The 27,079-nt window shown below is 39.9% G+C and overlaps 1 protein-coding gene across 13 annotated transcripts in view; it reads right to left on the reverse strand.

Annotated features, from left to right (window-relative positions):
• RABGAP1L (RAB GTPase activating protein 1 like) overlaps positions 1-27,079 on the reverse strand; it is a 786,378-nt gene that overhangs the window by 218,393 nt on the left and 540,906 nt on the right. For all 13 annotated transcript variants that reach the window (XR_004181472.1, XR_004181455.1, XR_004181462.1 and 10 more), the window contains one exon: positions 26,697-26,738. Coding sequence is in view for 9 of the 13 variants with exons in the window: in XM_031661559.1 (XP_031517419.1) it covers positions 26,697-26,738 (42 nt within the window). In the remaining 4 variants the exon portion in view is untranslated. The remainder of the gene's footprint in view (positions 1-26,696; positions 26,739-27,079) is intronic.

The raw sequence follows: 27,079 nt of genomic DNA on the forward strand, positions 1-27,079 counted from the left end.
TTAAAAGGATCTACATTTTTCATAAGTATCTCTCACTAAGACTTCTCAGCCAAAACATACAGCCAGCTAAGAGGCAAAGAACAAATTAATGGTATTGCCTTCTCACTCAAGTTTGTGGTTTTAGCTAGCCTCAGGGTAACCACCATTAAAATGGAGGGAAAAAGGATGGGCCATTAAATGCAAACAGGTACACAAATGAAACAAGAAGACTTAGGAACTATGTTTAGAAAAAATCTTTAGATCTGTTTACTCAGAAGGAACTGAATGGAAGCAAAAAGACCACAAGTCGACAAAAGTATTCAGAGAATTATTTCCCAAAAGAAATCAAAATTGGTCTAAAAAAGAGTCATTTGTTTGATCACTAAAACAGCTCTTGGGCTTCCAAATCTCCACAAGCAGCAAGTTTTTGAAAGTGTGCAGCTCCCTAGGAGGATGTACTATTCTCTAACAACAACTTTATTATTATTTTTTTTATTTTTTAAGATGAAGTCTCACTGTTTTGCCTAGGCTGGAGTGCAGTGGTGTAATCTCAGCTCACTGCAACCTCCACCCTCTGGGGTTCAAGCGATTCTCCTGCCTCAGTCTCCCGAGTAGCTGGGATTATAGGTGCCTGCCACCACAACCAGCTAATTTTTAAAATACTTTTAGTAGAGATGGGGTTTCACTGTGTTGGCCAGGCTGATCTTGAACTCCTGATCTCAAGTTATCTGCCCGCCTTGGCCTCCCAAAGTGCTGGGATTACAGGTGTGAGCCACTGTGCCTGGCCTCTAACACCAATTTTAGATATGGCCATGGAGGACAATGGAAAATGGTGTAGTTCCTAGAAATTAGAACCAGGGCACAGCTACACAGGCTAACCAAGAAATCTCCTCTACTGAAATAGCAAGAATCTTGGAAATTCCTATGGACTGACTGTGACATGCTCCCCATTCTTCCATCTTCTGAATGACAGCTTTTACTGCAGTATACTGGATGTGAGATGAACAGAAAACATGTTAGTGAACTGCGAGGGACCATCACAGACCTGAAAGTCAGGAGTGTGCATCATTCAGGTATCCTTGACTTTGAGCAGATGAAGTAATCCAAGGGAGCCTTGGAATGTCTCCCTTGGGAGACAGGGAGTATCCATGTGTGAGAATAAAGGTAATCACAGACACTGAAAGGTCAGTAGGGTAGACTATGATAGACTGCTGATTGTTTTCTTAAAAAGTTTTCTCCTGGCCAGGCACAGTGGCTCACGTCTGTAATCCCAGCACTTTGGGAGGTCAAGGCGGGCAGATCTCCTAAGGTCGGGAGTTCGAGACCAGCCTGACCAACAAGGTGAAACTCCGTCTCTACTAAAAATACAAAATTAGCCAGGTGTGGTGGTGCATGCCTGTAATCCCAGCTACTCGGGAGGCTGAGGCAGGAGAATCTCTTGAACCTGGGAGGTGGACGTTGCAGTGAGCCGAGATCATGCCATTGCACTTCAGCCTAGGCAACAAGAGGGAAACTCAGTCTCAAAAAAAAAAAAAAAAGTTTTCTCCTGGTTCCATAGATATAATAATTTTAACAGGGCACATGGCTGCTGAGTTGCAGACAATTATTTCCTAGTTCCCTTGCAGCTAAGTGTGGCCGTGGACAACATTTTTGTCAATGGAATGTGAATAAAAGTGATGTATGCAACTTCCTCACTATTTGCTTAAAAGGAAATTGCCTTCCCTTCACTTTTGCTTGAAATTTTCCTCTTCTTCTGAATTGAAAGATGTGTCTGACTTTAACTATGTACATGAAGACAACATGCTAAGAGATAATTGAACGAATTCATTATAGAACCTGAGTCCTTGAGTGATCTTATTTAACTGAGCTATCTGCCTTTTGGGGCCAGTCCTTTTCTCTCTAGACTAATATGTGTGGAAGAAATACACCATCTTTTTAAAGTCATTATATTTTTTATGGTTTCTTTCTTTTTTTGAGACAGGGTCTTGCTCTGTTGCCCACTGGAGTGCAGTGCACAATCATGGCTCACTGCAGCCTCAACTCCCCAGGCCCAAGTGATCCTCCCATCTCAACCCCCCAAATAACTGAGACTACAGGTACGTGCCATTGTGCCTGGCTAATTTTTGTATTTTTTGGATAGATGAGGTTTCTCTATTTTGCCCAGGCTTCTCTCAAACTCCCAGGCTCAAGCGATCCTCCTGCCTTGCCCTCCCAAAGTGATATTATAGGCATGAGGTACTGTCCCTGGCCTATGCTTTCTCTTTTATGCACTCTCCTTCTAAAAAGAAATAAAAATCTTCCTTTGTTTTTTTGAGACAGGATCTCACTCTGTCACCCAGGGCTGGAGTGCAATGGCACGATCACTGGAGTGCAATGATATGCCACTATGCCTTGCTATTTATTTTTATTTTTTGTAGAGACAAGATCTCACTATGTTGCCCAGGCTGGTTTTGAACTCCAAGACTCATGTGATCCTCCTGTCTCGGCTTCTCAAAGTGCTGGGATTACAGGCATGAGCCATAGCTCTTGGCCATAAAAACCTTCTTAATCAAGCTTACATATGACACAAATAAATGACTTTATTCTAAATTCATTTAGCTTTGCCAAAACCAAATTCTCTTAGTCAAGGAAAAGCAATAAAAGATAAAAAAGATCAAGGCTATGGGGGTTTTAGTTATTATATTTCCAGCACAAGGAGCATATTTCAGCCTTTTCTCAACCTGCATAAACAATATATCAAATAAATCTGTATATGCTTCAGTTACATTTCCTCTACTGGTTATATTATTCTGATAAGATCAACTGATTCCCACAGTGAGTTACCAAACTATCAACACTGTAATGGACAAAATTAGTCTATTTCATTCTCAAAAGCAATACCAGCAACTCTTACAGATAAAAAGGGTCACAAAAACATATTGGGCAATGACATCCTCTGACAAGTCTCTCAATAATATCTCCTTATGATCAGCTCACATACTCTGATTGGTCAGAGCGAAATGGAGTTTAACCAGAGCATTAAACAGTATTCAGGGATGACTTCATATATCTCAAAGATTATGACTGAATAAGTGGAAAGGCAGAATTCAGGAATCAAATATTATTCCAGCCAGTCAAGAGCAGAGAATATTTTAATTTCATGATCATTTTTGACAGTGAGTTCATTTTCATTAGCCTAAATTCAATTATTTGTTGATACAGCAACGGCTCTTGGTTGCTCTGGCTCTGCTTCTGTCCTATTCAACCAAGGACATTTTTAAATTGGGACAACTATCTTTGAACATACAACAGAATATGTTTAATTCAAACAAATTGAATTAAAAAACCTCTTTTCACTCATAGTATGATGTCAACATGGAATGGAGACTGATTTCACTATAATTTAAGCATCTCCTGCTGTATAATGTAAAAAGGCATGGAATTTTTAGTGAGAGCCACCTGGCTTTTATTTATTTATTTGTTTATTACTTTTTAGATAACAGGTCTCACTACATTGTTCAGGCTAGTCTTGCACTCATGGGCTCAAGTGATCTTCCCACCTTAGCCTTCCAAGTAGGTAGGATTACAGGCATGTGTCGCCATGCCTGGGCTTTGAGTATCAAGTGGGATATAATCTCTTCTTCACAGAGCAACTGTAAGGTTTAAAATAAACACACACACACACACACACACACACACACACACACACCCCCCATAGCTCAGAAGTTAAGAACACTGCCTCTGTAGTAAGACAGGCCCAGTTGTGATTGTGGTATGTCATTTGCCTGACTGAATGACTTTAACCAAGTTTTTTAACTTTTTATAAGTCTTAGTTTCCTAATCTGTAAAATGAGCATATTGATTCATACCAACAAGTCAATACAGTATTAATAGTAATTGAATCACTGATAAAACAGTAATACAGTATTAACAGTAATAGAATTATTCTTAAAATTAGGATTTCTTTTGATTAATGTCTGTAAAACAAATTAAGGGTCATACGTTATGCTAAGTGAAATATGCCAGAGATAAGACAAATACGATATAATTCCACTTACATGAGGTACCTAGAGTAGTCAAATTCATAGAGACAGAAAGCAGAATGGTGACTGCCAGGGGCTAAGGGGAGAAAGGAATGGGGAGTTACTGTTTAACAGGTGCAGAGTTTCAGTTTTGCAAGATGAATAAAAGATCTGGAGATGGATGGTGGTGATAGTTGCACAACAATGTCAATTTACCTAATGTCACTGAACTGTGTACTTAGGAATGGTTAAAATTGTACTTTTTTTTTTTTTTTTGAGATGGAGTCTTGCTCTGTTGCCCAGGCTGGAGTGCAGTGGTGTGATCTCGGCTCACCGCAACCTCCACCTCCTGGGTTCAAGCGATTCTTCCATCTCAGCCTCCTGAGCAGCTGGGATTACAGGTGCGTGCTACGACACCCAGCTAATTTTGTATTTTTAGTAGAAATGAGGTTTCTCCATGTTGGCCAGGGTGATCTCAAACTCCTGATCTCAGGTGACCTGCCCACCTCGACCTCCCAAAGTGCTGGGATTACAGGCGTGAGCCACTGTGCCTGGCCAAAATTGTACATCTTATGTTATGTATATTATACTACAATAAACAAAAGTAAAGCTAGTGAAGATTAGTTGTTTTGTTGTTGTTGTTGTTGTGTTTTGAATCAGAGTCTCACTCTGTCGCCCAGGCTGTAATGCAGTGGCGTGATCTCAGCTCACTGCAACCTCCGCCTCCTGGCTTCAAGCAATTCTCTGCCTTAGCCTCCCGAATAGCTGGGATTACAGGCGCCCACCACCATGCCAGGCTAATTTTTTGTATTTTTAGTAAAGATGGGGTTTCACCATCTTGGCCAGGCTGGTCTTGAACTCCTGACCTCGTGATCCACCTGCCTCGGCCTTCCAAAGTGCTGGGATTACAGGCGTGAGCCAACATGCCCTGCCGTGAAGATTAGTTTTAAAGTGCTTAGCACAGCATCAGATACATTTTAAGTGCTCAATAAATGATAGGTGTATTACTATTAATTTTATTTATTAAACATTTTTAAAATGATTTGAGAGCTCATTACAAACTGTTTAAATGCTACACAATTATATTGTTATTGATGGTAGCTGTCAAATTTTTTTACATAGATCCAACACATTGCTTAGATATCTGGAAATACCTGATAGAATAATCACAGTGCAGAGGTGTGAGTGCTAGACACATACCCCTACACACACACAAATACACAAACTAACATTTCACTAATGTAGAACAAATGAGTTGTTTATATTTAAGCATGGTTATAAGGAGATTTTTAGTTGAAATGAAAACATTTCGGTGGTATTCATCTTGAAGTATAACAAATAAAATATTCCTTTGCTCCTAATGTTCTTATATTGTTCTGTAAACACTTTTTTTGGTGTGTGAAAGAGACAAAGATAAATTTAGCCAAGCACTTAAACAAGAAACATGCAAATTATACAAAGATTCTTATCTATTCATTAAAGGACTGAACTGAAAGACATACACACATATACACACACCTATAGCATAGATTGACACAGTTGGCATGACAAATTTAGAGCATGTTCCCCTGTCTCTTTATTTTATAAGTTAGGAAATTAAGTGTTAAAAGGTTAGATGATTTGATTAAAATCCCACAGTAAATTGATGGCAGAAATGTAATTAAAGCCCCTCAGAATTGTATCGTGCGCATCCCCCTCAAATGTGCCATGGCAAAGGACTTGCCTCAGCCATTCTTCCTCGTTTCTCTTCTACATGCTGTTCACTCTCATGCCCTATTCTCAGATTAGATGCCACCTTTGGAAAATATTTCCTAGTTTTCCCAGAATGAATCTGGCATCCTGCCTTTAGGCTCCCAAAGTTCCCCTTTAAACCCCAGGATAAATCACACTGAACTCTAACTGTCTGTGTGCCTCCTCTATTAGACGTGACAACTTCAGGACACAGAATGTCATCTCTGTATCCCCTGACACCTAACCCAGGGACTGTCAATAGTGAATATCTGTTGAATAAGTGAACTAACTAACCATCACAGGCTTCTCCAAAGAGAGGCAGGAAGGATGGGATCAAGGACACAGTGAGGAAATTAGCCTTGGAATGGGGGCAGAATAGACCTTCATTAAAGACAAGAGCAAAGCAGAGGAGGATGAAGACGGAGAGAGATTTTTAAGTAAAAGGGATGGAAGCTTGAATGAGTATTTATTTTGCTCACAAAAATAGAACAAGGAGGAAACTGGATTTTATCGTTCTGTTTGTTCTCTGTCAAGTGAGCTCATATTTCTTAGGGTACATTAAGTCCAATTTAATCACTGACTACTTGGAAATGGTGTGATTTATTCAACTGTCTTCCCTTCTTGATATTTTGGATTGTTTAATGAGAAATAAGTAATGAGAAACTGCTTCAACAAATTTAAGGTATTACATAATACATGCATAGTACTGTGATATTTTCCTGATACAGATCCCTATTTCATAAAATGTATTATTTCTGAAACTTTAAAACTTTAAAATTCCTTGAGTATCTTAATTAGAAGCCCAGTATTTGTGTTTGTTGGTTTGTTTTAGCATTTACTAGATAGCATCTTGAATCTAACCTATCATCAAACTGAAGATGTACCAGAGAAAGTTAAAAACAAACAAATGAAATATTCAAGTAATAAATAATGTTGGTAGAGGAAACTGAAATAAAGGAATGTCAATGTCACAGAATTCAAAGTGCTGCATCATTATAGGCCATTTCCATATCCAGGAGTGGTGTTTTACTGCCACCAACAGGACAATAGGCATTCCTTCATGAACATTACAAAACTAATGGAATGTACAAAATCATTGCAAATGCAAATGCAAAAAAAAAAGTTTATGAGTTGTTTCATTTTTTTTTCAGATATTTAGATTTCTATTTTTGTAACACAAATATTAACTACAGAAACTACATTCCCAACAACTTCAGTTCTTCCTTAAGTCACTATCTTCAAACACAGAAACAAGAACTTTTAACCCAAGTTTGTACATCAAAGACTAGGCAGAACTGAAATCCATTTTCCAGTTTCAAGGTCTTTTGCTTTTCAGTTCTCTTCCTTTAACCCTATGTGGCATTCCAATAAGGCCCTGTAGGGAGAGTAGCAGGTAGAGCCTCTTGAGAATGAATTGGTCCTTTTTTCCAATGCCAGCAGAAAGGGAAGGGGGAATTAAAATTGTATTTTAATTTAATTATGAATGTTTGATCATAATATACTAGATGTTTAGTTGTACGCTGGGATTACTTGGGGAGTTTAATAATGGCCGGGTGCGGTGGCTGACACCTGTAATCCCAGCACTTTGGGAGGCCAAGGCAGCTGGATCAGTTGAGGTCAGGAGTTTGAGACCAAACTGGCCAACATGGTAAAACCCTGTCTCTACTAAAATTACAAAATAATTAGCCGAGTGTGGTGGTGTGCGCCTGTAATTTCAGCTACTTGGGAGGCTGAGGCAGGAGAATTGCTTGAACCTGGGAGGTGGAGGTTGCAGTTGAGCTGAGATCACGCCACTGCACTCCAGTCTGGGTGACAGAGCAAGACTCCATCTCAAAAATAAAAATAAAAAATGAATAATAACAATACAAATAATACTTGAGTCCCACCTACACATTCAAAAGAAATTAGTCTGGAGTACAACTCAGGAATCAGAAAAATTTAAAAACTGATTATAATATACAAATAATTCTAATATACAGTTAAGGCTGACAATCCCTGCTCTAACCAGTACATGAATATTCCTACTCTTTTTGTTCTGCAACTGCTGGCTTTAGAATATGGGGGTGGTGGTTGGAGTCGGGGAGAATGAGGCATTTAGGAATTCTAATTTTAAACAAACTCCTTGGGATTTAGATGATTATTAAGTATACCAATGGTTAAGAATCACTTTCAGTTCTACTGCTCTAGGGACTTACTATGACGTAACTAAAATAAGTTGGGACACTCTCTTTTTGGAGACTGGTGGGCAGATTTTTTTGGATTAAGAAGTAAGAGGAAGATGTCTCATTTGCTATTATGTATTACAAGGACTGCCAGATAGTACTTTTTTTTCTTTTTTTCTTTTCTTTTTTTTTTTTTTTTTTTTTTTTGAGACAGTCTCACTCTGTTGCCCAGGCTGGAGTACAGTGGTGCCATCTCAGTTTACTATAGCCTCCACCTCTCAGGTTCAAGTAATTCTCCTGCCTCAGCCTCTGCAGTAGCTGGGATCACAGGTGCAGGCCACCACACCCAGCTAATTTTTGAATTTTTAGTAGAGATGGGGTATTGTCGGCCGGGCGCGGTGGCTCAAGCCTGTAATCCCAGCACTTTGGGAGGCCGAGGCGGGTGGATCACGAGGTCAGGAGATCGAGACCATCCTGGCTAACATGGTGAAACCCCGTCTCTACTAAAAATACAAAAAAAAAAAAAACTAGCCGGGCGTGGTGGCGGGCGCCTGTAGTCCCAGCTACTTGGAGGCTGAGGCGGGAGAATGGCGTGAACCCGGGAGGCGGAGCTTGCAGTGAGCCGAGATTGCGCCACTGCACTCCAGCCTGGGCGACACAGCGAGACTCCGTCTCAAAAAAAAAAAAAAAAAAAAAAAAAAAAAAAAAAAAAGAGATGGGGTATTGTCGTGTGGGGTTTTGTTGTGTTTGCCAGGCTGGTCTCGAACTCCTGGCCTCAAGCGATCGGCCCACCTCAGCCTCCCAAAGCACTGGGATTATAGGAGTGAGCCACTGTGCCCAGCCAGATACTACTTAAACAACTCAAGGAAAGGGACTATATTTCTTCCTGTATCTCCCTATCATGAAACATACTGCCTGGCTCATAACTGGTCCTCAAAAGTCATTGCTAAATGAATAAAATAAATGAATGTTAATATATAATGCATTTCATGGGTCCTAGGAGAGTTTTGAGTAGGAAATGGCAGATGAGTTGCTGGAGAGCAAGTGAAAAATTATGAAATGAGAAGGTTATTAAAGGTCCTAAAAGGAAATAGCGGGAGGTTATTTTAGCTGTGGAAGGGACACTTAACTAATAAGCAGAGCAGGATGGGACACACAGAGTGTGGCTTAGGAGAGAGCTTCCAGCCCAGTGACAGTAAGCTGGAAGGCTTTTGACAGGGGCCAAAATGATGAATATGAAAGGCTATTTATCCTAGGAAATTCCAGATAGATTCTGAGACATGGAAACGAGGCCTGTAGTAGCAAGCTACTGACATGAGGAAAGTTTAGATCCAGAAAGTTTAACTGTAAGTTTGGTTACAGTTAAGCATTTAGATTCTACTTGAAATACAAATCAGAGCCACACAAACATCACTTCTAAGCCCCTTGGCTAAGATCAACTGTAGTACCAGACAAGCAACATGGAAAAAAGATAAACAAATTAGTATTGTAATATAAATATATTTCTTGTTTTTTACGTAGAGATCCTTTCTAACAGCTGAATACTAAAGTAAGTGAAATAGGCAGAGACAAATGAATAATATCTGATAGAAAAATTTCAAAATTAAGCAAGTAGATAAGGAGGTGGTGGTGATGAAATCGCCTTTGCAAAAATTGTAACAGTGAGAAAATTATGGCAGTGCAGAATATATGATATAGCAAACTCGCCTCTCACCTTTAGCCTTCAAGCTGCCATTCATTAAGCCAAGCTAACTTTGGGAAACATTTTGTTTATAGTTTAAATGATAAAAGCCTCTCCCCAAAACTCAACCAACGTTGTAAAGCTAATGAGAGACCACCAGGCTAGAGAGATAGAGGAGCTTGAATGCTGCTATGGTGGGGACATGACTATCAGCCACTATTCTGGAGGTCACAAGACAGGCAACTTCCCCAATTACTCCTGTAGATAACATCACTATTATAGAAACTAAGATTGGCCTTTTGGATATCTTTTCAGGTTTTTTGCATGACACCAATGGCTCCACCTAGACCCACCAACTGCTCCTGTGGCTCCACCCAGAAGCAACTCAGCACACAAGATGACTGTTTTCCACACGCCTATGATTGCACCTCCAACCAATCAGCAGCAAGTATCCACTGTCTAGCCACCTCTACCCCTTCTTCCAAACTACCTTTGGAAAATCCCTAACCCTCAATGAGATTGATTTGAGTAATAACTCCATCACCTGCATAGTGTGGCTGTCTTCATATCAATTAATCTCTTTCTTTACTGCAATGCTCCATGAATTGATTTTGTTTGTGCAGTGGGTAGGAAGCACCTGTCAGGTGGTTACAGTGATAATGGTGATAGTAGTAATCCAGAAATGAAGTTCTAAGGAAAACAAATTTTTTCTGAAAGAGAGTAAAAGAGATCAGGAACAAGACACTTGTTCTTGCCACTTCCATTCAACGTACTGTTAGCAGTCAATCTTTACAGATCTGCAGCAACTTGATTCTTGCCTCCTCGATAAGAAGAATTTGTCCAAGATGGCATAAGGCAGAGTGAGAGATCAAGGCAAGTTTCTGAGTAGGAGTGAGAATTGATTTAAAACTTTCAGAGCAGGAATGAAAGGAAGTAAAGTATTCTTGGAAGAGAGCCAAGTGGGCAACTTGAGAGATCCAAGTGTACTGTCTGACCCCGACTTACGGTTTTATACATTGGCATAATTCCAGGGTTTGTGTTTCTTCTCCCCAGATTCTTCCCTTGGGGTGGGTTGTCCACATGCACAGTGGCCTGCCAGTCCTTGGGTGGGGCCACATGTACAGTGTGTTTACTGAAGTTGTACGCATGCTCATTTGAGATATTTTTTCCCTTACCAGTCAAGTGTTCCCAGAGGAGGGTCATATACCAGTGAAACTCCACCATTTTGCCCCCTAGTGGGCATGGTTGAACCTACTTGCCCAAATCCTGAGATCTTATTAAGAAGCTGCTGATCACCAGCTTCAGGTGTTTTCTATCTATTGGGAGACAGCCTTTCCCTGGCAGAAGCTACAACCATTATCTTAGGTAGTTTAACAACTGCCTGACCATTACCTGATGGTGACCTGACATTCCAGGGGAGGAGGGCCCTCTCCTGTCCTGTTCATGTCTGCCTAGTTACCTATTCTAACAGTACTGCAGGTTTTAGTCAGAGGAATTAGGCAAGAAAAAGAAAGAAAAGGCATCCAAATCAGAAAGGAAGAAGTAAAAATATCTCTACAAGATGACTGATACAATTTGGCTTTGTGTCCCCACCCAAATCTCATCTTGAATTGTACTCGCATAATTCCCACGTGTTGTGGGAGGGAGCCGGTGGGAGATAATCCAATCATGGGGGTGGTTTCCCCCAAACTGTTCTCATGGTAGTGAATAAGTCTCGTGAGATCTCATGGTTTGATAAGGGGAAACTTGTTTCACTTTGCTCATTCTCTCTCTTGCCACAGTCGCGTGAGACGTGCCTTTCACCTTCGGTCACGATTGTGAGGCCTCCCCAGCCACGTGGAACTGTAAGTCCAATAAGTCCCTTTCTTCCGTAAATTGTCCAGTCTCAGGTATGTCTTTATTAGCCGCATGAAAACGCACTAATACAATGACATCTTGTATTTCAAAAATCTTGGGAAACACACAATACACATACATGAATATTAAAGCTGAAAATGAGTTCAGCAAGGTTGCAGGTTATAAGATCAATATAGAAAAGTCAGTTGTATTTAACCCAGGAGGCGGAGCTTGCAGTGAGCTGAGATCGTGCCACTGCACTCCAGTCTGGGTGACAGAGTGAGACTCTGTCTCAAAAAAAAAAAAAAAGTCAGTTGTATTTTTGGATACCAGTAATGATGCGGTGAAAATGAAATTAACAAACAATTCAATTCACAATAGCATCAAGCAGAATAAAAGTCAGAATTAAATTTTAAAAAGTGCTTTAAGACTTTTGTATGCTAAAAACCATAAAGTATCATCAAAAGAAATTAAATAAGACCTAAATAAATGTGAAAACACCTCATGTTCATGGATCAAAAGTCTCAATATTTTTAATGTTGATGAAGAGTCAAGCTCTGTAAAATATTTGAAGAGGTTTATTCTGAGCCAAATATAAATGACCAATGGCCCACGACACAGCCTTCAGATCATGAAAACATGTGCCCAAGGTGGTCGGAGAACAGCTGAGTTTTATACATGTTAGGAATACATGAGACATCAATCAAATACATGGAAGATGTACATTGGTTCAGTCCAGAAAGGTGAAACAACCGAAAGTGAGGGCTTCCAAGTCACACGTAGATTCAAAGATTTACTTATTGGCAATTGGGTGAAAGAGTTAAGTTGTTTTCCAAAGACTTAGGAATGTCTGGGTTAAGATAACGGGTTGTGGATACCATGGTTTTATCATGCAGGTGAAGCCTCCAGATAGCAGGGTTGGAGAGAATGGATTGTAAATGTTTAACAGACTTAACAAGTCTTTTCTATTGGTAATTCCAAAAGGGAAGATGGCATAATGGGGCATGTCTGACTCCCACCTTCCCCCATCATGGGCTGAATTTGATTTTTCAGGTTACCTCTGAGATGCCCTTCTCAAGGGGCTGAGGTAAGAGATGGTCAGGGGGCTTAGGATTTTATTTTTGGTTTACATTCAGATGGCATTACTCCTCAATGGATACAGATTCAAAGCAATCCCTATTAAAATCCTATTGCCTTTTTTGCAGAAACTGACAAACTGATCCTAAAATTCATATGAAAATGCAAGGGACCTGGAAGAGCCAAAACAATCTTGAAAGGGAAGAACAAAGCTGAAGAACGCACACTTCCTTATCTCAAAACTTATTTCAAAGCTACAGTAATCAAGACTGTGGCACTGGTGTAAGAACAGACACGCAGATAAGGGAATAGAGAGTCCAGAAATAAAACTGTGTCTATGGTCAACTGATTTTTGACAAGGATGCCAAGACCATCCAAAGGAGAAATAAGAGTCTTTTCAACAAATGGTATGGGGACAAGTAGACAGCCATGTGCTAAAGGATGAAGGTGTACCCCTAGTGTATTGGTATGCTACGGCTGCCATAAAAAGGAATCACAGACTGGATTGCTTAACAACAGTGATTTATTTTCTCACAGTTCTGGAGGCTAGAAGTCCAAGATCAAGGTGTCAGCAAGGTTTGTTTCTTCTGAGGCTACTCACGCCTTGGCTCGCAGATGGCCGTCTTCTCCCTGTGACTTCGCATGGTCTTCTCTCCATACATGCCTGTGTCCCAATCTCCTCTTAAGGATATCAGTTATATTGGACTAGGGCCCACCCTAATGAGCTCATTTTAACTTAATTACCTCTTTAAAGACCCTATTTCCAAATACTGTCACAGTCTGAGTAACTAGGGGTTATGACTTCAACATATGAATTTTGGGGGTGGGGGGAAACACAATTCGGCCATAATGCCCTGCCTTACATCATATACAAAAATTAACTCAAAATGCATCAAAGACCTAAATGTAAAAGCTACAATTATAAAACCCTTAAAGAAGAAATTTTCGTGACCTTAGATATGACACCAAATGCACAAACAACAAAAGAAAAAAATAAATTGGACTTCATTAAAATTAAAAATGTTTGTATTTCAAAGGACATTATCTAGAAAATGAAAAGACAGTCCACAGAATGGGAGGCAATACCCAGCACATATAAAGAACTGTTACAACTCAGCCTGGGCAACTTAGTAAGATCCTGTCTCTTAAAAAAAAAAAAAAAAAATTTTGCTGGATGTGGTGGCACATATGTAGTCACAGCTACTTGGGAGCCTGACATGGGAGGATCCTTTGAGCTCAGGAGTCTGAAACTGCAGTGAGCCATGATTTTGCCACTGCATTACAGCCTGGGCAACAGAAAGAGACCCTGACTCAAAATACATATATATCTGTTAAAACTCAACAATAAAAGTGCAGGAAACCCAATTAGAAAGTGGGCAAAGTATCTGAACAGCCATTTCTCAAAAAAAGATATACAAATGGCCAATAAGCACATGAAAATATGTTCAGATGAGGTTAGGCGCATTTGGGGTGGTATGGCTGTAGACTTGAAAAGATGTTCAACATCAGGAGAATGCAAAGCAAAACACAACAAGATGTCACTTCATGCCCACTAAGGTGGTTATAATAAAAAAATAAGGTAGACAATAACAAGTGTTAGCAAGGATGTGGAAGAATCAGAACCCTCATTGTTTCGATTGTCTCCTATTCACCCTGCTAATACGGGAGGAATTCCTGCCCTACGGTTGCAAACATGGTCAAACACACCTGATATAGACAGATAAGACTGACAGGAGTTTATTAGTAACATGTATTCATATCCCCAAGGGAGGAAAACATCATGTTAGGCCTGGATTAAAAAACAGTGAACAATCAGGGGTGTGGGAGGCAGCATTTATGGTATCAAGAAAGTGCAGTGCCCCCCAGCTCCCCTGGGAGGATGTGATTGGCTTGTTTGAGTAATGACACAGGCTGGCAAGGAACTGAAGCTTGCTACTTAGGGATAAGAAAGAACAGTGCCACTGGGTATAGTGGCTAATGCCTATAGTCTCAGCTGCTTTAGAGGCTGAGGCAGGAGGATTGAGTCCAGGAATTGGAGGTTACAATGAGCTATGATTATGCCACTGCACTCCAACCTGGGCAACAGAGTGAGACCCCAGCCCTAAAAAAAATCAAAGAAAAGAACAGTGTCTCATCCTTTGATTAAGGAGGGTTGTTTGGCTAGGAAACCTTATCCACAGGAGCACAATAAGGAGGAGACCTTGCACTTAGGTGATTGGAGACCTTCCCGGTTTCTGCCAGATGTTGAGGCGGCACATAATATTGGGCTTTAATTTTAGGCCTTACAACAAACTTATACGTTGCCTCGGGGGATGTAATGGTGCAGCTACTTTGGAAAACAGTCTGGCAGCTCCTCAAAAAGTTAAACACAGAATTACCATATGATCCGGGAATTCTGTTCCTAGGCATATACCCAAGAGAACTGAAAGCATATATTCACAAAACCTTGTACACAAATGTTCACAGTGGTATTATTCATAACAGTCAAAATGGAAACAACTGAAATGTTTATTAACTGATTAATGGATAAATAAAATGTGGTACATCTGAATAATGGAATATTATCTAGCAATAGAAAGGAATTAAGAACTGATACATGCTACAACATGGATAAACCTTGAAAACATTATGCTAAGGAAAAAAAGCCAGTCACAAAAGACCACTTATATGATCCCATTTATATGAAATGTTCAGAAGAGGTAAATCCACAGAGATAGAAAACAGATTAGAAGTTGTCAGGTGGTGACAGGATGGGGAAATGGGAAGTGGCTACTATGCTCATGGAGTGATAAGAATGTTCTAGAATTAGATAAAGGTGATGGGTGCACAAGTTTGTGACAATCCGAGAAACCACTAATTGTACATTTTTAAAGGGCATTTTATGACACACAAATTATATCTCAATAATGAAAATGAGAGAAGCTAAATACTGGGGACAAGAGCAATTAATTTCAAAGCTTTGAAAAGCAAAGGAGGCCAGGCACGGTGGCTCATGCCTGTAATCCTAGTACTTTGGCAGGCCAAGGTGGGTAGATCACTTTAGGCCAGGAGTTTGAGACCGGCTTGGCCAACATGGTGAAAGCTTGCCTCTACTAAAAATACAAAAATTAGCCAGGTATGGCAGCGTATGCCTGTAGTCCCAGCTATTCTGGAGGTTGAGGCACAAGAGTCTCTTAAACCTGGGAGATGGAGGTTCCAGTGAGCCGAGATAGAGCCACTGCACTCCAGCCTGAGCAACAGAGCTGGAATCTATCTTAAAAAAAAAAAAAAAAAAAAAAAAGCAAAGGAGACCTGGGTTGAAAAAAGCTGCTATCCTGGCAGATTTCTTATTCATATACACATAGGAGGAATTGAGGGAAAAGAAAACCTATGCTTTCTCAATTTGACTCTAAGTCAGTTAGTCAATAAATATTTATTAAGTGCCTACTATGTGCCAGCAACTCCAATACAAAGGTAAACTAGTGGGCAGACCCCATATAGAGATTAACTACAAGGAGGAAGACAACCAACCAACCATTTAATCAGGTAACAGTCCCAGGTGTGCGAAGGGCTGCCAAATAGATGTCCTAGAAGAGAAAGGGAGCCTGTGTTTTCACTGTCTAACCTAAGTTTGCAGAAGGCACAGAAAGTCCCTAACGTAGGAAAGCTAAATGGAAATTAGCTTATTGAAGAGAGGGAGAAAGAGCATTCCTGGCAGAGGAAACCAGTACATGTGATGGCTCTTAAGTGAAAGACAGATTGGTCTACTGGGAAAACCTGAAAGAAGTACATTATGTCTTGACTGAGAGAGTGCAAATGAGAGGAAAGGAAGGGGCAGTTGAGGACGGAGAGGTAAGTTGTGCCAGATCATAAAAACTATGTGGACTGTGTCAAAACTGTGAACTTTATCCTAAGAGCAATGGAGGCCTTTGAAGGACTTTAAGCAAAAAAGAAGTTACTTCTCTGACCTCATCTCTTACCGCCCTTCCCTCACTCTCTTGTTGTAGTCTCGTTGGCTTCCTTCTGTCACTCAACACTCAGTCACACTCCCAGCACAGAGCATCTCTTCACTACCTTCAGTCTTTGTCCAAATCTCACCCTCTAGTTGGGGCCTATCCTGACTACCCTATTTAACATTGCAGCCTACCCATAACTTCCACTACCCTGCAGTACTTTTCCTTTTCCCCATAACACTATAACTTCTAATATACTGCATTCATATATTTATTATGGTTATTGTTGATATGGTTTGGCTGTGTCCCCACCCAAACCTCATCTTGAATTCTAACTCCCACAATTCCCATGTATCGTGGGAGGAACTCGGTGGAAGGTAATTAAATCCTGGGGGCGGGTCTTTCCCATGCTGTTCTCCTGGTAGTGAGTAAGTCTCATGAGATCTGATGGTTTTTAAAACGGGAGTTTCCACCATCTGGGAAGGGAGGAGCGCCTCTGCCCAGCCCCCGCACCGTCTGGGAAGTGAGGATTGTCTCTGTCTGGCCACCCAACAGTCTGGGAAGTGAGGAGCGCCTCTGCCTGGCCGCCTCACCCTCTGGGAAGTGAGGAGCGCCTCTCCCTGGCCCCCGCACCGCACCGTCTGGGAAGTGAGGAGCGCCTCTCCCTGGCCCCCGCACCGCACCGTCTGGGAAGTGAGGAGCGCCTCTCCCTGGCCCCCGCACCGTCTGGGAAGTGAGAAGCGCCTCTCCCTGGCCCCCACACTGTCTGGGAAGTGAGGAGCGCCTCTGCCGGCTGCTGTGCAGCCATACAAGTATGAAGTGGCAACCTTGTGTGTGATCTTTCTGCCCTCCTCAGGTTTGCATTTTTGACATTAAAGTTTACTTTTAAGTTAAAATAAATAAATAAATACAAACGGGAGTTTCCCTACACAAGCCCTCTCTGTCTGCTGCCATCCATGTTGGATGTGACTTGCTCCTCCTTGCCTTCCTTCATAATTGTGAGGCCTGGCCCAGCCACGTGGAACTGTACGTCCATTAAACCCCTTTCTTTTGTAAATTGCCCAGTCTTGTGTATGTCTTTATCAGCAGTGTGAAAACGAACTAATACAATTATCAACTGTCTCTTGCTAGAACATAATTTCCACAGAGACAAGTAGCTTTGTTACTTTAGTTCACTGATCTATTCAAGTACATAGAACAGCATCTGTCTCTAAATAGGTGTTTAGTAAATATTGTTGAATAATAACTAAAATCTGCTTTAATAGTATTAAAAAGTTGAAAAACAACAGACCCTGGGTGAGGCTGCAGAGTAAAGAGAATGCTTATACACTGTTGGTGGGAATATAAATTAGTTCAGTCACCATGGAAAGCTATTTGGCAATTTCTAAAGAACTTAAAACAGAACTACCATTTGACCCAGCAATCCCATTACTGTGTGTATGTCCAAAGGAATATAAATTGTTCTACCATAAAGACACATGCACATGTATCTTCATCGCAGCACTGTTCACAACAGCAAAGACATGGAATCAACCTAGATGCCCATCAACAGTATACTGGGTTAAATAAAATGTGGTACATAAACACCATAGAATACTATGCATCCATAAGGAGAATGAGATCATGTCCTTTGCAGCAGCATGGATGCAGCTGGAGCCATCATCCTAAGCAAACTAACACAGAACAGAAAACCAAATACCACATACTCTCACTTATAAGTGGGAGCTAAACATTGAGTACACATGGACACAAAGAAGGGAACAATAGACATGGGGCCTACTTGAGGGTGGAGGAGGGTGAGGATCCAAAAACTACCTATTGGGTACTATGCTTATCACCTGAGTGAAGAAATAATCTGTATACCAAACCCCCATGACACACAATTTATCTATATAACAAACCTACACAGGTACCCCTGAAATTCAAAGTAAAAAAAAAAAAAATCTGCTTTAAAAAGACTACTCTACTGGCAGCGTGGCAATGGACTGAACAACGGTCAAGAGTATATGGGGGAAGTGCAGTCACCCACTGCTGTCAGTTCCACTGCTAACACTCAAATTCAAGCCACCATCTTCTCAAACCTACCTCTTTCATAAACCTCGGCATGATCTAAACTAATCATATTGATATGGTTTGGATGTTTGTCCCCTCCAAATCTCATGTTGAAGTGTAATCCCCAATACTGGAGGTAGGGCCTAGTGGGAGGCGTTTGGGTCACAGGGGTAGATCCCTCATGAATGGCTTATTGCCATCCCCTTTCTAATGAGCTAGTTCTCACTCAGTGGGTTCACATGAGATCTGGCTGTTGTAAAAGAGTCTGGGACCTCCCCCTTCTGTCTCTTGCTTCTCCTCTTGTCATGTGATATATAGCTCCCCTTGCTTTCTGCCATGATTGTAAGCTTCCTGAGGCCCTCACCAGAAACAGATACCAGTACTATGTTTTGTGTATAGCCTGTTAAACTGTAGCCCAAAATAAAACCACTTTTCTTATCTTTCTTTTTTTTTTTTTTTTTTTGGAGACAGAGTCTTACTCTGTTGCCCAGGCTGGAGCACAGTGGTGCAATTTCAGCTCACCGCAACCTCCGCCTCCCAGGTTCAAGCGATTCTCCCGCCTCAGCCTCCCGAGTAGCTGGGACTACAGGTGCACACCACCATGCCTGGCTAGTTTTTTTAGTAGAGATGGGTTTCACCATGTTGGGCAGGCTGGTCTCGAACTCCTGACCTCCAGCGATCCGCCCACCTTGGCCTCCCAAAGTGCTGGGATTACAGGCGTGAGCCAATGTGCCTGGCTCAAACTTCTTCTTCTTCTTCTTCTTCTTCTTCTTTTTTTTTTTTTTTAAATAAATTACCCATCCTCAAATGTTTCTTTATAGCAATGCAAGAACTAACGTATATATTCATTTATTTGTTTAATTACTATCTTTCTTTCATTGGAGTGCAAGTTCCATGAAAGCAGGGTCTTTCTTTCCTGGTTACTACTTTATCTCCAATGCCTAGAACAGTACCTGGCACTTCATAGGTATCCAATTTTTGTTACTACAGGAGGTCCTGCAATAATCCAGGAGACCATCATTTTCCTGGAAAATTTGGTGGCCTAAAAGCTACCAAAGTAAGAATAGGAGGAAAGTGGGAAGATTCTAAAAATTTTCAAGAAGTAGAATCCACAGGACTTGGTGATTGAATGGATATGGGATATTAAGAAGAGAGTTAAGGATAACTTCTAGATTTCTGGTTTGAGCAGCTGGGTAGAGTCCTTACTGAAGTGGAGGTTACTAGAGGAAAATTACATTTGGGAGGGCACATTATTTCAGTTTTGACTTTTGATGTGCCTGTGAAACACCCAAGTCGACATGTTCAGTTCACAGCCAAATATGTGGGTTTGGATTAAATATAAATGAGAGTAAACATCAACCTAAGTGCCCATCAACTGAGGAGTAGATGAGAACATGTGATACATTAATATATACACCATGGAATACTACTCAGCCTTAAAAAAGAACAAAATAATGTCTTTTGTAGCAACTTGAAAGAGGAGGCCATTATGCTAAGTGAATTAACTCAGGAATGGAAAATCAAACACTGCATGTTCTCACTTATAAGTGAGAGCTAAGTTATGGGTATGCAAAAGCATACAAAGTAGAAAGTGGACACTGGAGACTCAGAAGGGGAAAGAGTGGGAGCGGAGTGAGGGATTAAAAAAATAAAAATAAATGAGAGTAAACATGTATAGATGAAACCAGGGGAATGAACAGGATCAACAAGGGAGAAGCAAGAAGTGACTTCCTAGAGGCTGGAGATATGTAGAACTCCAAGTTAATGGCTAGGGAAAAAAAAGGAAACGAGGGAAAAAAAAGAGAGAAGTAGCAGAAGGGGAGATAAAAGAAAGGACAGAAGCCGAGGGAAGATGTTTCCGAAACATAAAAAAAGAAGGGGAAGAAAAAGGAAGCGTTGTGTCTGTCATTATGCTGTTTTGACAACTGTTGAAGGATCAAGTAAGATATCAAAAAAGCTTCAATGGAATGGTAAGGAAAAACCATACTGGAAAGGGCTGAAAAGCCAAAAACATCAAAGATATACTTCTGAACTTTTTTTTTTTTTTTTTTTTTTTTTTTTTTTTGAGATGGAGTCTCACTCTGTTGCGCAGGCTGGAATACAGTGGTGTGATCTTGGCTCACTGCAACTTCTGCCTCCCAGGTTCAAGTGATTCTTGTGCCTCAGCCTCCCAAGTAGCTGGGATTACAGGTGCCCCCCATCACGCCTGGCTGTTTTTTGTATTTTTAGTAGAGATGGGGTTTCATCATGTTGGCCAGGCTGGTCTCGAACCCTTGACCTCAGGTAATTCACCCACCTCGGCCCCCCAAGTGTCAGAACTTTTATATAAGCCCTTCCAAACTAAGAGAAGGTCCAGACTTCTAGAATTTAGCCATGATTCACTGCTTCCCTAAAGAAACCGGATATTCTCCCAAAAAAAGAAAATAATACTGGACTCTTCGAAGCTGACTGAAGAGCTTTGTTTATATGATTTATTAATAAAAAGATTACTAAATTATTACTTTTAAACTGCTTTGCTTTATATTTATTACATTTACATATTTATGTATAAATATATAAATGTATACATTTGTTTATATATTATATTTATACTGATATTGATAACTTGCTTTCAATTTCCATAAACGTGCTTGTTTAGCAATTCTGGTTTTTTTGAAGAGTATAGGAAAATGCATTCTCATGTTGCTGGCAGAGAAGAATTTTGTAATATGTATCCAAAATTAAAATTTGGTTACAGTTTGACATAGCAATTCCATTTCTAGAAATTTACCCAAGATATCAGATAAGTACACAAAGATGCAAGTTTAAGGATATTTGTTACAGTTTTGTTTAACAGGAAATTCTGGAAACAAATGTCCATAAAAACTAAATATAAAATTGGTTAAATAAATTATGGTATAGGGGAAAGTTCTAGTGGCTTGAGCGGATGGGTGGCAGGAGGAACCATTATGAGAACTGAAGCTGACGATTAAACCTGAACAGGAGCAAGATTACAACCTCTCAAAAGCACCGAGACTTTGTGGCAGAGTCCGTGGGGGAAAAGCCAGGAGGAAGCCTGGCTGGGATTGGTGAAGTTATGGACAAGAAGCTGCAGGAAAGGGGCTTTGACAAGGCCTATGTTGTCCTTGGCCAGTTTCTGGTGCTAAAGATGAAGACCTCCTCTGAGAATGGCTGAGGGACACTGGTGGTGCCAATGCCAAGCAGTACCAGGATTGCTTCGGATGCCTTCGAGAGTGGTGTGACGTCTTCTTGTGGTGCTTTCTGGGAAGCCCTCAATCCCCAGCTCTCAACTGGAGTTTGCAACCGAATAGAGACTCCTCCCCTGTCCTCAACAAAGGAAAAGACTGCTATTGTCCTACTCACCTACAATGTACTCCAGGGTCTTTTGGGAGTTTTCTCTCCTAACCATTTTAACTTTTTTGGATTCTCGCTCTTGCATGCCTCCTGTCTTCCTTTTTCCCCTGCCAGTTCCCTGGGGACAGTTACCAGCTTTCCTGAATGGATTCCTGGCCCTGTCCCTCACCCCCACCCTCACTTTCAGTCCATTTGATACCATTTGGCTCCTTTTTTGACAGAAAAGTCACTGTCCTTGTAAAGTTTTTTAGATCAATTAAGTCAGTGGCTTTCAAAAAAAAAAAAAAAATTATGGTACAGGGCAGGGCGCGGTGGCTCACGCCTGTAATCCCAACACTTGGGGAGGCCAAAGTGGGTGGATCACCTGAGATCAGGAGTTCGAGACCAGCCTGGCCAACATGGTGACACTCCATCTCTAGTAAAAATACAAAATTTAGCAGGGCTTGGAGGCTTAGACTTGTAATCCCAGCTACAAGGGAGGCTGAGACAGGAGAATCACTTGCAACCCAGGAGGCGGAGGTTGCAGTGAATCAAGATCGTGCCACTGCTCTGCAGCCTGGGCAACAGAACTAGACTCCGCCTCAAAATAAATTATGGCATATACAATAGGATAAAAACAGTCAAAAGAAAATTCTGTCTCTAACAGAATTTAGAGACAGAGGTGCTAAATAGCACCTCAGTACACTGTAGTACTGAGTGCTAGGCATCAATCATATATTAACTCATTAAACTCTGACAACAATCTTATGAGACTGGTATTACTAATATTCCCCCATTTAAAAAATGGAGAAACTGTAATTTACCTAAGACCATTGGATAAATTGTTTTTAATGAATCTGAACTTAAGTAGTCTGGCTCCAATGTCCACATGCTTTTAACCATTACATATGTTTAGTGACATGGAAAGATATTCATGATATACTAAATGAAAAAGAGTATTGTTCAACAGCATTTTTTGAAAGAAAATAAATTTATGTGCATCCTTTCACACTGTTCTTCTGGATTTTCTCCCACTTTCCCATCTTATCTCAAACCCAGATTAAAAATATACATACATACATACATATGTGTATAGGTAGGTAATGCATACTTATATAACCATAGACCAAAGCATGGGATAAAGGCTTTATACCAAGTTTTTATTATGGTTATCCCTGGGAATGGGATTATGATTGGGCCTTATTTATCTCTGTAGTGTTTGCATGTAGGACACGAAACGAGCATATAATACTTTGGGAAGGCCAGAGAAAAACACTCTGCCATTTGCTTTTAACCACGGTCAGCAAACAAAAAACCTATTCTGACTGAAAAATTTCTGTGCCCAATATGAAGTGACTAAGATCAATTCTGACTTATCATCTCCAGTCTATTAAATCTATTGAATGTATTCTATGACTACCTAATGTTTCATATAAGTAAATAAATTAGATTTGGAGGAATATATCTGAACTACCTACTGTACACAAAATGATTTCATGATGCTGCCTAGTATTGTGAATCATTCGTTTAGCTCAGTACCTTTCTAGCTACCTGATAGGCTATTACTAACCAAAAAGAAGCTGATCCTGTTCAGAAAGCAGGTGTCTTTAAAACCAAACTGAGCAACAGAGAATTCATCCTATATCTATCCCATTCAAAAACATTATAAATCCAATTTTCCCACTACTGAGACAAAAGTCTTTAGGTGGTCTTGCGCTTTGATCTCTCAATAATCAACTAGGGGCTGGGGGAAGAATTAGATGTTTTTCTCTGGCTAATACCATTACTCTTCCACAAATAACACCTAGACATTTAATGTATGTTAATGAGATAATCTGTTAGTACTTAATACAGAGTATAAATGTTCAAGAAATGTTAGGTCTGTCCCCTCATCACAAGAAATGCTTATAATACAGAGATATCTGAAGTCTCTCTGTAGCTATACTGAAAATTCGTTAGGCTCAATTCATAAGCACTTTGAAGGCCAGGCTCATTGGCTCACACCTATAATCCCAGTGCTTTGGGAGGCCAAGGCAGGAGGACTGCTTGAGTCCAGGAATTTGAGACCAGCCTGGGCAACATAGTGAGACCCCGTCTCTACAAAATTTTTAAAATTAGCTGGGCATGGTGGCATCTACCTGTAACTCTAACTCCTCAAGAGGCTGAGGTGGGAGGATCACTTGAGCCCAGGAATTTGAGGCTGCAGTAAGCTATCAGCATGCCACTGTACTCTAGCCTAGGCAACAGAGTGAGCAGAATGAGACCCTGTCTCAAAAAGCAAAAAACAAAACAAAACGAAACAAAACAACAACAACAAAAAACCCCAGCAATTTGAAGTTCTCCAAAGTTTTAAATTTTGATATAAACAAATACATATAATTTTTCTGGTATACTATACTAGTTTGGGTATGCTTTTTTCCAAGTGGTGGCAATAGATGATTAAAGTACACTTCAGTTTAGTCCCATATATACTTTGTCTATGGGGGGGTCAGCTTCAGGATTCATATAAGGAAGTTACATAAATATAGGGCACTAGTGATGAGAGGGCTCTTTTTATCTTCTCTAACTAGTAAAATTCTCTAAGATGATGCTAGAAGAGTGCCCATGTATTGCTAAAGAAGACAGAAAAAGCCTTCCTGCCCAGTGACCAGAGAATGTCCTCTGTAGAGGTCTTGTCTGGGTTAACATGGACAAAATAAATGAAAATAATATGAACAAGTCAACATGTCAATCAAGAAGATAACTTATTAATGTATATAGTATTAAGTTGACACAGGGTATAGGTGAGAGGAGCCGGGCACATTCCTCAGCCCCGGGCTCAAAACAAACAAGCCCAGTACAAACACATCCCATCCTCCCATCCCACCACATATCTCTCAAACTTCCTGAGCCCAGTACAAACACCACCTGGAAGGTCTCCGATAAGGAGACAGCCGTTCAAGGTTTTACTGAAAGCGCGGGAACCGAAAGAATTCCTTTGTTCCCCTGTAACTTTCGGGCTATAAAAAAGCAAGCACTCGCATTGTTCGGGGCCCTCTTGTATGCTGTGTAATGGAGGGACCAGGTTCGAACTTGTCATAAAGATCCTTGCCGCTTGGCTTTGACTCTGGACTCTGGTGGTCTTCTTTGGGGAACAGAGGGTCTGGGCATAACATAGGTCTGATATCCAGAGAGGTAGTCCTGGGTTACTCAAAAGACAGATTAAACATGCAGTGAAAGCACTGGTAAAGATGAGTCACCAAAAAAATGAGGAAAGGCATTTTGGGAAAGACATAATATCTGAGAGTTTAAAAAATTAGATATAATATGAGAAATCAGAACTTTCTTGGACCTTCTTATACTTACTTTATGTTTTAATATTGTTTTTAGTCTGAATTACATATACTTTCAATGCTTAGGCATTCTAAAAGTCTTATTCCAGCCCTGTTGAGAGGACATGTTGGAAAGTTTTGGCTTGGATTTGTTTTAATAAAAGAAAAAAAATTAGAGGTCAAAACCCATGACTTCATTAAAGGACACAGCAAATATGTTTGTGTTATTTTATTTAAAATATTTTTCTATTTTCTAAATAGCTTTGGCATAAAAAATATATAAACACAAATGATTTAATTTTAAAAAGTGCATTTTACGAACTTCACAAAGAGCAAATGTGTAATGGAATAAGAGATGAGGAACAGAAACCCACTTACTGAGTTGCAGAGGGCCTGTACTATTTCATGCCTTTGTTTAAAATCAAGGCTATGTTAATGATTAGGTATGGTTAAGGCTCTCCTAACATATCAAGAGGTCCTCCTATGATACCATGTCACTATCTTTTGAGGGATTCAGAAGAATGATAAGGGATCTAGGAACATATTCTGAGTCACCTTGTAAAGAACAACAATAATGACAGCTAACATTTACTAGGCAGTAAAATGTTCTAGATACTACATTAAGGACTTCTTTGATCATCTCAATTCTTTTAACAATCTCATATATTAATTTCTATTATTATCTCAAAACTCAGACTCTGCACACTTAGAATAATTTGCCTAAGGTCATGCGGTAGGGCTGAAATTAGAAGCAAATCTGTCGGAGTCCAGGTCTGCCATTTTAACCACCATGTTATACTGAGGAAAGGGTAAGCCTGTGCTTTTGAGGCAATTATCACCTTTACTATCAGAATGTCTTCTTTGACTGAAGGACAAAAACCAGCTGGGTTATTTTCACCAACTCTGCAGCAAATGTCTTGCAGTTACCACATTATTAAAGCTGTATGATATGTTGACATAAAATCCAACAAGGTAATTACAATAGAATTCTAAAGTGTTTTATAAATTTCTAACTATCATAGAAAGAACTGCAAATTGAAATGTAGTAGTTCCTGTTTTAGTCAGCATATTATGGAAACTTTAATAATTCAATTACATGTTTAGGTACCTCCAGAGATGTTACAGTAAAAAGTGTTTTAAGAAAAAAGAAGGCATCATTCTGACAGAAAACAATTTTTAACTTTTTCTCTTATATCATCCAACTCATGATAAAAAGATATTTTATGTTACTGCAAAAAACACTAAAATAGTATCATTAAATACATAGATTATAAGAATACATATGTAACAAACCTGCACGTTATGCACATGTACCCTACAACTTAAAGTATAATAATAATAAATAAATTTAAAAAATAAATAAATAAATAAATTAATAAATTTAAAAAAAAAAAAAAAAAAGAAAAAAAAAAAGACTCCAAATAAACAACAACAGAAAAGAATGAGAGGAGGGAAGAGGATCAGAGTTTCTCAGAGAAGTCATCTTTTCTTGTGTGTCTGAGAAACTAAAATGATTCAAAGACTGTAAATTGAATTATTCCAGTCCCAAGTGCAAAGAGGTAAGAGAATTTGGTAACTTAAGATTAAAAAAAAAGACTTACCTTTAGGAGAGCCAAAGCTACATGAAAGATTATGTTCAAACCCTGAAATAGAAAAAGAAAGTGAAAATTAGTAGTGCCACATATACCACGATTTTATTATTTCCCCAAGACTCCCATATATCTTTAATAAAATTCCTAATTGCTTTCATCTTCACAAACAATAACTAAACCATGAGTTTTTTTTTTTAAGGCATTTTCTTTCCCTGAGTGGCTTGTTGTAAATTTTAGGTGCTATTTAATCAATGTTCACATAAAATTCTTTTTACAATAAGTTATTTCCCTTCAGTCAATTTCTGGATTATTTGCATGTGCCTAAGTCTTGTGAAAGTCAAATTCCTTGCTCAAGCTGGCATAATGATGAAGAAGTCTAATATTATTAATTG

Source organism: Papio anubis, chromosome 1, assembly GCF_008728515.1.
Source record: "Papio anubis isolate 15944 chromosome 1, Panubis1.0, whole genome shotgun sequence".
Taxonomy (NCBI): domain Eukaryota; kingdom Metazoa; phylum Chordata; class Mammalia; order Primates; family Cercopithecidae; genus Papio; species Papio anubis.